Source organism: Anolis carolinensis, chromosome 5 (assembly GCF_035594765.1).
Source record: "Anolis carolinensis isolate JA03-04 chromosome 5, rAnoCar3.1.pri, whole genome shotgun sequence".
Classification (NCBI taxonomy): Eukaryota; Metazoa; Chordata; class Lepidosauria; order Squamata; family Dactyloidae; genus Anolis; species Anolis carolinensis.
The window spans coordinates 171,947,411-171,959,830 of NC_085845.1; the positions used below are offsets into that span (position 1 = coordinate 171,947,411).

General features: G+C 38.1%; 1 protein-coding gene across 2 annotated transcripts in view; it reads right to left on the reverse strand.

The window, feature by feature from the left end:
* The window catches only part of syngr1 (synaptogyrin 1), a 45,139-nt gene that overhangs the window by 13,655 nt on the left and 19,064 nt on the right, over window positions 1-12,420 (reverse strand). For both annotated transcript variants that reach the window (XM_008110711.3, XM_008110712.3), the window contains exon 2: window positions 6,334-6,571. In XM_008110711.3, the coding sequence (XP_008108918.1) occupies window positions 6,334-6,571 (238 nt within the window). The remainder of the gene's footprint in view (window positions 1-6,333; window positions 6,572-12,420) is intronic.

Sequence of the window (12,420 nt, forward strand, 5' to 3'; positions counted from 1 at the left end):
CTTCTGAGTCTGTTCAGGGACTTCCAAGTTGCCCAGTTAGGGCATGAGAACATGAAAAAGAGATATACAGAGAATTGGTGGAAGAAAATACTAGTTAATTGTTCACTTGGTTTTTTGAGATGAACTTCCCAATTTCTGCTCCAGGAGGATTTAAATGGAGATAGTCTCTTCTATAGCTAGAATATGATATCCTCTGCATTCATTGCTGCCTAACTCCTAAGATTTTCTGCTACTCTATGTAGGATCCTTAAAGTAAATTACTAACAAATAAAACACACATAAAAGCAAATGCATAGGTGTGTTGTAATTATGCACTATGCACACATAATATTTATAATTGCATATTATTGTGCAGCTTTGCTACTGCTGAAAAAAGATCATACATATATCCATGCAGCGACTTAGTGAGCTGATGACATTGTCGATGGCTGAGGAGTACAAAAATAGCTCTGGGGACAACATATAGCCTCAGAGCCGTGCTTTCCCCACATCTAATCTAAAATCTGCTTCCACTTTTGCTGTCTGCACACCTTCACACTTCTTCATATACTATTTTTTCCTGTAGTTTGGCTATTTACACCACAGAGTTTGATAAAATTCAGGAAAACTATCCCCGTGTAGCTTTTAAACTTAATTACAAAACCAAGAAGAGAAAAATGAACAAACACTGAGCCGACATCCCTCTCATGCTGTTCTGGCTCATGCTGACGTCAACAGCTGCAGCAGAGTCAAGGTTAGAATTTACATTTTCCATGCTATTCGAATCAGGTTCACAGAAAGGAAAAGTTTTAAGAATGGATGGATGATTTACTTTAAGCCTTAAGAAAACACCCTGCAGTTTAATGAAAGTACAAATAGGCAATCTGACATACTTGTGAAATCAACTGACAAGCATTTTTAATTCATGTTTATGTAGGGCCCTACTTAGGAAAAATTAAAAATGCTTTTCAGTTAATTTCACAGCTAGATTGACAACTCAAATGTCTCCTTGAAATAAGTCTTACATCTAAAAATGTAATATAATACATATCATTAAGAGAAAGATTTAAGAACTGCCATAAAGCCTTTGGATTCTTATAAAAATATGTTCCTGTACCCACTGGGTTCTTACTCAATGATGTATATTGGGCCTTCCTTTTCACAATCTTTTTTTGTGTGTCAGGAGCAACTTGAGAAACTGCAAATCGATTCTAGTGAGAGAATTGGACATCTGCAAGGACACTGCCCAGGGGACGCCCAGATGTTTGATGTTTTACCATCCTTGTGGGAGGCTTCTCTAATGTCCTCACATGGGGAGCTGGAGCTGACAGAGGGAGCTCACCCACTCTCCCCGGATTCAAGCCGCTGAACTGTTGGTCAGCAGTCCTGCTGGCACAAGGGTTTAACCCATTTAACCATGAGAATGCTGTATGTGTAACTGGTCCCCTTTTAGCCTTCCCTTCATTAAGCATAAGAGTATTTCTTATTATGTTTTTAAATTCTGAAGCTATGAAGCTCCAACTCAACATTTGCTTCAAAAGCTGTAGATAACAATGCACACATGTGAGAATCAAAAGAAAAGAGTTTTTAAAGTGCAGTATATGCCTTGATTTTGAATTTATATTTCATTCCTACAAACACAGAGATATACATGTGGTTGTTGATGCCTTCAAGTCCTTTGTGTCATATGGCAACCCTAAGGCAAATCTCTCATGGGTCTTTTTGGACAAGAATTCTTCAGAGTAAGATTGCCATTGCCTTCCTCTAAGGCTGAGACAGTATGACTTACCCAAGGTCACGCAAATGTTTCCATGGCCAAGGGGAGATTCAAACACTGATTTCCCAGAGTCTTGGTCCACTATACCTGGCTGCCTGTGCGTATATCAGTGTATCCTATAACACCCATACACATATCATTTGTGTATGTGGATGTTATGATAAGTGATTTACTCACCCAACATCTGTCCCATTACAATAGACAAGAAAAAAGGAGGAATCAAACGCAGGAGCAGCATGAGGACCAAAAAATAAGCCTGATTGGTTGGAAAACCATGCTTAAAGGAATGAGGAATGTCTCTGTTCCAATCCCTATCTGGTCACGAAGATCATTGATGCCTTATTTCCTGAACAGGACAATTGAAGTGAAGCTTGGAGAAAAGTATGTAAACAAGAAGCTTTGAACATATGGATAAGAGTGGGGGAGAAAGAGAGAACGAGAAAGAGAAGGAAGAAAGAAGGAAGTGATGCATGTAATAAACAATGTTGGTATGAGCACACTGATTTTCCTCATGACTCCACAACCCTGCAGCTGAAAATATCCAGTGCACAGAGGCTGTTCTTAAGACTAGCAGCATTTTTCAGTTCCACTCCAAAGCTCTTGGCTGCAGCCCTTATAGGATCTTCCCTACACAACGAGCAAACTGCCTTAATGGCCTTAGGCTGACTGCAGCCTTTGTGTTCCTCTCACTCCACTTTCATTTTAATTTGGTTCTTCCCATTTAGAAGGAGCAGGAAATAACTGCGGTCTTGCTATGAGTTTCAGAAAGTGAGTTACGTCCCCAAACCTCTCAAAAAGGCTTGGATGTGATATATGTATGGTATATCTGGATGTGGAAAGTGGCCTTTTATTTACTTATTTACATCATTTTTACCCTGCCCTTCTCACCCGGAGGGACTCAGGGCAGCTTACTTACAGGGCAGCTTTAAAAGTAATAGGCATTTAATTTTTATTTATTTATTTTGTGTCAAAAGCATTGCATACCGTGTTTCCCTGAAAATAAGACAGTGTCATATTAATTTTTGCTCCCAAAGATGCTCTAGGTCTTATTTTCAGGGGATGTCTTATTTTTCCATAAAGAAGAATTCACATTTATTGTTGAACAAAAAAATGAACATTTATTATATACTGTACAGTAGTTGTCATCACAAACCAGCATAACCAGACAAACTGTGAATCCTATCAAGAATTTCTTGTTACTACCATTATTTCCATGTACAATACTCTATGGTAGGTATATTTACCGATCCTGCATGCTCTGGTGTTCTGTTTGTTGGGCATGCTTCGAAACAAAAACTTTGCTAGGTCTTACTTTCGGGGGAGGCTTTATATTTAGCAATTCAGCAAAACCTCTACTAGGTCCTCTGGGGATGTCTTATTTTAGGGGGAACAGGGTAGATAGATAAGTTTAAGACTGATAAAATAAACAGCTCACAAACTTCTAAATAGTTTTAGACCCAAAACGGGAAACAGCGACTGCATTTTCTTTCTGTAGCTTTAAACGGTTCTTCCTCTGTGAATGAGGCAGGACATTGTGGGCAAGCATAGAGATGTTAAGTTGTTTGTTCTGTTCCACAGTCGCAAAAAGTGAAGAATTCTTCTACCGTAGGTGGTGCCATTTTACCAGGCTGTCTTTTGATCTGCCAACTCCTCTTCTGAGTCTGTTCATGGACTTCCAAGTTGCCCATTCTTGGTTTGCCCCTAAAGGAAGATCCTCGTGGGGGGCCATCCAGTTGGAATGCCTGATTTCGCTGCCCACAGGGATATTCTTGCTGTTGCTGGAGGAAGATTTAGAGGAGTGCTGGTTCTCATAAAACTTTTCCTTGATTTAAGTCTTCAGGTAGGAGGCTGATAGCCAAACAGTGGGTGGCATTCACAGTGTTCAATCTTATTTCTCTCACATTTGGCAGCAACTTCCTATCGCACATCGGGGGGGGGGGGGGGGGGATGCCAGCTAACTAACAGAGTATATCAACAGGTGTAGGTTTAAGACATCCTGTAATTATTCTACATGTCTCATTCAGTGCATGGACACGGGACACGGAAGACCCTCCTCGAAGACTGAGTCAATACAGTTGGGTGTCCCCTGAGCAACGTTTCTTGTAAATGGCCAATCTTTCCAACCCAAAAGCATTGCTTTATAGGAATTCCATGTCTTTGACACTGGCTTAAGGTCAATGCCCGTTTTGATAGAAAAAGTTAATAATTCATTATTACCGAAAGTCTAGTCCTTCAATCCACTTCACTGCATCTTTATACATCAAGGATTTGTAAAACTTCTGTTCTCATTTTCATGCTTCAAAATCTTTCTGGTTATTTTTATTCATTAAGGAAATGAAACAAATATTTAATTGTTCTGCAAACTGCTTACAGTTTGTGTTCTTTTCAGCAAATGGATCTCAATATGTAGATACAATAAACTGTACCAGTTTGGCATTGAATTTACCAGCTCTGACCCAAAAGAATGCTTCCTCTTGTGCATTTCGCCCTCTGGTTAATTTTTGAAGACTGACATTGCGAAGTCTAATAATTAAATTATGCCCTGAAAGATGAATCTACGTAAAGGATAATAAGCAGAAAGGAAATGTCCTAAAACTCCGGAATCAGTAATTTATTTCCACAATAATGCAAATGACATGCAATCAGATTAGAAAGGACAGAAACCATACTATCCTCTGCAGCACTAGAACAATGTGCTGTTTCAGAAGAAAAGAAAAAACATGGTTATGTGCTCAGGCTTTTAATGAATAATGGCAAAGATGACACAGACTGTCTTATGGCTAAAGCACGAGGTTTTTGTGGACGAATGGATCTGACTATTTGTTTTAAAATTATTTTAAATTTTTTATATTGTATCTAATAGTTTTAATTGATTTTATGTACTGAGTAATTTTGATCCTGTGTAGGCATCGAATTACTGCCATTGTTGTAAGCCGCCCTGAGTCCCTTCGGGTGAGAAGGGCGGGATATAAATGCTGGAAATAAAAAAATACATAAAATAAGAGAATTCATTTTTTTCCTTTAAGAATTACCGTACTTATTAATTCTTTCCCATATAAAGATGATCAAGCTGGAATCATGCTGCAAGTTAATTCTGTCTCTCAGCAAAGTAATACACTGTAACTGTAGAAATACAATTATTTCTTTTCTTCTCCTCCTAAATTTTCCCAAAAACATATTTAATTATAGAGAAACTGGGGAACAGGCAGAGGATGGCACCTAGATAACTATAAGGCCCTCATCAATTTGCATGTAACAAATAGTTGAGCAGTCTTGCTTGGAAGATAGCAAACTACCAAGCCTAACATTTTGTAATTATGATCAATATGGATGTTTTAGATCCTTGGCCTTGAATATAGGAAAAGCTAATGGAGAAGGTAAGTGGGTTTTGTCAAGATAGTTCAGTTCAGGAATGAACCCATGGCCTTTGTAGACTAGTCAGAGAAATGTTAACTGTTCAAGAAATGACAACACTAGAAGTTGTCTTATACTGAGTTCAAATACTAGTCCCTCCAAACCAGTACTGAGTCTCTGATAGAAGTTTGACAGCAGAAATCATAATATAAGAAGTCAGAATGGATCAGAACAAATGCCACTCTAGAAGTATCCACTCTGCAGAATTACAGCACTGATACCAACTTAATTGCCATGGCTGCATCCTACCCAGAATTCTTTGCCAAAGAGCTTGAATGTAGATGTTTATGAGCTCTCTAGCAGAGAATCCTAAGCACCCAACTGAACTACAGATGCCAGGATTCCCTGCATTGAGGCCATAGCAGTTAAAGTGGTATGGCACTTCCAGACCTGTGCACTATGCACAAACCCCTGTTCAGGATGCTATTCAGACAGTGGCCAATTTTGTGGCACACAAAATGAGTGCAACAATACCATGTCTTATCTCCTGACAATTCAATACATAGGACCCAAATGTCTCTCATACAGGATGTGGCACATAACTATATTTACTACAAACCATTAACAGCCTAACCTAATTTTGCCTAATCCTCTTTTTGAAGGTATGCAAGTTGGCCATCATCACTATATCTTGTGGCAGTGAATTTATTCATTTAACTATGTTCATTGGTGGGCTGAAATAGTTCAATCCTTCTGTCCTGAATCTCTAAGACAGTCAGAATCTCTATCCTGAATCCTTTCAGCTTGAATTGGAAGGGACTAGAGCAAGGAATTTCTATGCACAAAACAGGTTTTCTACTTCTGACTTAATGCTCTGTCTCTTTCCCAAAAATATAAGAATGGGAAAAGCAGGAAGAAATATCAATAATAAAAGTGGCAAGATAAATTAAAATGCCGGAATAAAAGAAATCCATATAAAAAATGAGGAAGGTAGCGAAGAGAAGAGGAAATAAAGAGGTGAATTTCTTACTACAATGGCTTTTCACTGCTTTGTGAAATAAGACCTTTGTGCATCTTTATATCACAATCCCTTGCATCGTTACGACAAATCCCATTCTGTACAAAGGGCTTTATTCCTAGAAGTGTGTGTATGAAACTGCAGCCTTGTAACATATAACATCTCTACAGAAAACCACGTAGTGCTGATATAGTGAAAAGCTCACCAGATACACCAATATCAGAGAGTACGGCTTTCTTACGATCCTTGACACTGCTGATCTGTGGAAAGTAGACATCTAATGCCAGGTAAAGAAGGCAGCTGAGGAAGGCAAGGACTCCCACGGTGATGCCATAGTTGCAGGCATTCTGGTTGCGGTTGTAGATGCAGTATTCTTCCATTTCGTTTGGCTTGTTGATGTAGCCTTCATTCACAATGGAGCCAAATACAACAATGGAGAAAAGCTGGAGAGAGGGAGGTGAGATAAGTGTTAAGAGGATTCCTTCTGCAAACATGTAATCTATACCTAGGGTGCAATTCTGCTGGTGATAAGCACTTTTAAATCCCATTCATTTCAATGGAAGGGAACTAAGCACATGCATAACTAACACTTAAATGTGCATGAGTGCAGACAAATTGTACCCCAGGTGTTTTAATACGACATTCTGCACGTGGCTGCCATTTGCTTTCCATCTCAGCTGACAATTACTCTGGTTGAAATATGTTTGAATACAAGAGCAGTGCCATTTCCAGTCACCTAGCTCTAGTCATGTATATCACTATAATTCAACCACCCACTCTATCTGCCACCTAACAACCCTCCACAATTTATTTTCCCATCTGTCAACTCAGTATTCTGCCATTGTCTATCCAAATATTACAACTACAGACCTTCAACACTGATTCATTCATTTCCTGTTTTTTATGTTTCATTATCCATTCATCAAGCATTCTTTTCTTCTAATGCCTTTCATTCCTTTGTGGTTTTGCCAATAACAACAACAACAACAACAACAACAACAACAACAACAAATTTGTTTATACCCCGCCACCATCTCCCAGAGGGACCCAGGACGGCTTACAAAGTACTCAAAGGTGCAAAATACAAAATAAAAAAATGCAGAAACAATAACATAAAACAATAACAGCCAACATAAATATCCCACTTCATAAAATCCCTTGGTTAAAGTCAATAAAATAGAGCAATCTCTGCAGATATAAAACAACAATAGTCAATCTAGTGATTTAGAGTGCTTGGTGACATCTATGGGTCTTCACATATTTATTAAAGGCATCTAAATATGGTCGAAGGCTTGTCGAAACAACCATGTCTTCAGTTGTGTGCAGAGTGGGGCCATCCTGATCTCCCATCATCCATCTAGCTGTATGACAACTCTACTATTAAGACACAACCAAGTAAAACGATTTTGAATCTGAATTCTCAAATGTGCTCCTTTTGAAAAGGTGCTGTGGATACCTGTAGCCACTCCAAGATGCTTCCTCTGTCCTCTTCTCTGACATAGTATAGGTTAAGCATCCTTTATACAAAATTCCAAAATCTGAAATACTCCGAAATCCGAAATTGTTCACATGGGTGACTCAAATTGTAATACTTTTGTTGCTGATTTTTTCAATATACGCAAACTTTTGTGTTATAGACAACATATTTAAAATATTGCAAAAATATCTTCCTGTTATGTGTACAATATATATATAAAACATAAATGATTTCTGTATTTAAAATGGGACCTCATGTCCAAGATCTCTCATTATGTATGCATATGGAAAGAATGGTATTCCAAAATCTAAAACACTTCTGGCTTCAAACATTTTAGATAGGAACACTCAACTCAATTAAATTAATTGACAATATGAGTGTGTTTGTATATTAAAATGCCTACTAAAAAGAACATAGTTTCCCACCATTCACACAACAGCTGAATTAACACACAGTCCTATGAAATACCATCAGTAATGATTATTTATTACTCCAGCAAAAGCTGTTATCAATGGTTCACTTCTGGAATCTGCTCCAGCATTGATCTAAATTACAACACATAATCATGGATCACCTTATCATCCTGTCTCGAAATTTCAGAGGCAAATTAGCAGGAAGCCCCTAAAACAACCACAACTACATTCAATTTCCAATCTTAATTTTAGATTAAGACTCACCAAAATAACGCAACAGAAATTCCAAGTGAAATGAACCCAGAGTGGCAAAATATGTTAACAAAATCATCAAGCATTTACTATCCATTACCAGAACTTCACAATCTACCATCCAAAGTAGACTGCTTCAATCTATTTGACAGCAGGACAGCAAGACCAAACAGAATACTGTAGTACAAGTTTAGATCTGAAACACCTGCAGGAAAGCAACATGGGGGTCACTAGAAATTATCTAGATTTAGTGGTTCCCAATCTTTGATCCTTCAAACGTTTTGGATTTCAGTTCCAGAACCTCTGAATACTGGTCAAGCTGGCACAGGTTTTTGTGAGTTGCAAGTTGAAAACTAACAGAGTACCAACAGTTGAGAACTAGTGAACTAGACCACTGCTTCTTAAACCAACCCCCAATGGGGTCCCCTTAGCTCACAAAAATTGGCAACAGTAAAAGGTTTCTGAATCCCACCTATTTACACAAATATGTTAGCAACAATGTGCAGTGTTTACAGTGGGCTCTGAAGAAAATGCTTCACAAATAGGAAAATCAGCCTGTTTAGCAAGTGTTGTACATGCCGATTTACAGTATTATCAATAAATGTTTGATATTTTGGTACCGAACCTACAAACCTATGGTTGTGTAAAAATTTCTCAGGAAGAAAGGGGTGGAAAAAAACTGATCTAGAGCACATGTAGATGCTTATTTCTATGGTGGTACGGCACCCCTGGGACCTTGCTCATGTACATTTTCCATCTCCAGTTGTCTCTTCTCTCCATACACACAGGTCAAGCCAGGCTCTGACCAGAAGCCAGAATTAGAAGAGTTAAAGGGGACATTCAGAAAGTAGTAGTTAATGGAATGATCTGCCTAGTGTTTCCTACTTGGGTAATTACTTAGAAGATTTTGACAAAGTTTAGTTATCACCTTTTTCCTGTCTCTCCCCCCTTTCAGCCTAGCAGAGTCTACCTGAAGGAGAAGGAAGGAGAAGGCCTTCCACTTTCCCTTCGAATGAATATATTATAAGAAGTGAAAGGGCTGAAGAAGAGATGTCTAACAGTGTAACATGGGGCGGCAGCAGAAGAGAAAAACAGGTGGGTTCAAAGTTCTGTTCTGCAGACAGAGGAATCAAGAGAATGAGAGTCCTGGTGTCCTTTCACACTACAGAATTATAATGCTATGATTCCACTTTACCTACCATGGGTGCATCACAAAGAATCCTGGATTAGCAGTTCAGGAAAGGACTGCAGTGCCTTGTCAAACTGCACATCCCAAGATGAAGCCATGACAGTTAAGATGGAACCAGAGCGCTATAACTGTGTAGTGTGAAAGGGACCCTGCTTTGGGAAAGGGATTACAGTAATGTAAGTTTGCCTTAGAATATTATTTCCTCTTTAGCTTCTACAGTAGAGTCTCACTTATCCAACACTCGCTTATCCAACATTCTGGATTATCCAACGCATTTTTGTAGTCAATGTTTTCAATAAATCATGATATTTTGGTGCTAAATTCGTAAATACAGTAATTACTACCTAACATTACTGCGTATTGAACTACTTTTTCTGTCAAATTTATTGTATAACATGATGTTTTGGTGCTGAATTTGTAAAATCATAATCTAATTTGATGTTTAATAGGCTTTTCCTTAATGCCTCCTTATTATCCAACATATTCGCTTATCCAACGTTCTGCCGGCCCGTTTATGTTGGATAAGTGAGACTACTGTATTTCCAAAAGCACCCTTTGCTGACATAATGCCTTTCACTGCTGGCATAATACTTAAGAGGTAGTGCAAATGAACTTCATACAATTCCACTGTATGTCTTCTTAGCCATCACTAAAACATAATGCAAACAGATTAATTGCACTTCTGGAAAGTTTTCAAATGTCATTTTTTGCACATCACCAAATAAAAGGTAGTTTCTTAATCAATGAAGAATTCTAATGTACATCTGTACACAAGCCTTTTCCTCTGAACCACTGGCAAATTTTACAAATATGTACCATACAGTCATTCTTGGGAGTTGGCTGGGGATGGAAAGATGCTCTGTGTATGCTCAAACCCTTCCCTTTCCTTTGCCATTGGCTGCCTGAAAGTGCTTCTCTGCATTGCCTTAAGCAAGCAATAGCACTCCTACAGCAAGCAGCCTGGCCAGATAATAAAAATCCTCTAGTTATTGACTAACAACAGAATGAACTGGTTATCTATCCCCTGAATCAATCGATACATGCCAAAGCAAAACAAAAACACAGAGAAAAACATGAAAACAAGCAGACACATTACATCGTAATCACTTGTAAAGACTGTGAGAGAGGTATTGCTGTGGAAGATATCAGGTTTTCGGGGGGGGGGGGTGTGTGTGATGATTTATATATTATATTCTGGGGGGCTTGCTTTATATGGTATATTATGTAACAATCCTCAAATCCATTAATTATTGCCTATTGCACCTATAGTTGAAAATAAAGAATTCTGAATCCAGGAATTTGGGTACCAGAACTGAACATCGTTCAGAACTACTCCAGATGATGATGATGATTTCTATTCTGCTTTATCATTTTTAAAAAGAGACCCAAAATGACGAACAATAAAACCTCTTCAACCCCTCTTCATCTCAGCAATATGTTTTAGACTAAGAGGGAAATCATTTCTTTGTTTTTATCAATAAGCACCTGAAAGCTAGATCTACTGCAAATTTGCTCAGTGATCTACTAGTAATAGATCCAGAACCATCAAAGTCTCATCCCTGATGCAGGGAAAATAGTACTGTATGTACCCTCAACCACTAGAAACTATATATCTTGCAAACCTTCACTAAATATTTTATTTTCAAAGTCATCTCCAGTGATTGAACTGCCACTGTGATTTTCCTTTTTCTGGCCCCAGTAAAAAAGCAGCAGATTGAGTATAAGTTGTTGAACCTCCTGAGCACCATGTGATGCTTGCAGCGTGATATTCATTTCTAGCTTTAGACTCAGCCCTCCTGAATATCATGTGATGCCTCTGCAATTCAACCCATTAATATTTTGAGCCTACCACAGGAATGAAACTGTCATTCCTCTTTATAATTTTATTACTTGTCTTTCGAAAAAAATTGGTCTTGTTTTGGTTGGATCCAAAATGTTTCTCTTCCCTTTCAGCCCTTCACCCACCATGATCCTCTTAAAGCACAAGTCCACTGACACACCAGTCATGCTCTTTCCCCTCCCATTCCTTTTTAAATTCAGTTATGACAAGGAAATTGTTCTGTTATATAATATTCCTCACTGGATTTATAATCAAATCTACCCCAGACAGAATAAAGCAAGAGATTTTTCTTCCATTTGAGAAAAGAAACGGTGTTTTTCCCTTCCCCTTGAGGGAAGAAGGGCCCCCATTTATATGAAAAATATGAAATCCTTTCAACCTCACAGCAAGAAAAGAAAACGAGGAAGCTGCTAGCTACAGATGATCCAGCTCCCATTTGAATTTTATGCAACCATTTACCATTGCATGCCTTGGATGCTCTGGAGAGGCAGAAGCAATCTTACAGTTTCCTCTGAGCACTATCATTTATTATTCCATTTTAAAAGAACATTATCAACTATTACCATCCTATAAATGTCAAACATAATCTCTCAAGCTGTGATAACAACCATTTGTAACTAGAAATACATTTGAGAACAAATGTAATTTTAAAATGTTAAAATGCGGGGTTTAACATCATTATTTCTGAATGATACTCTTGGATTTTGGACAAATCTTTTGAGAAACTAGTTCCAAAGCTGGGAGGCGGCCATCTAGATGACATGGCAGTTTCCATTTGATACATATATCAAATGCATAAATATGCATATATGTACAGGCAGTCCCTGGATTATGAACAGGATAGGTTCTGAAGGGTTGTTCTTAAGTTGAATTTATATTTAAGTCAGAACATGTACATTTTTAAAGTATAACTCCAGCCAATTCTTTTTTTAGTTTTGGATAGAGTAGGGAAGGGTTAACATGTGGGTAAAAATTGTTTTGCTGTTTGTGCCCCTGTTCAGAAGATTTCACCTCACTTTCTGTCCCTGTGACAATTGGATTTTGAAAATTTTGGGTTGTAGAAACAATTGATGATAAAGCTTCAGTGACTGTACCTTTTTCCCATCTTTCAGGGGTAAATT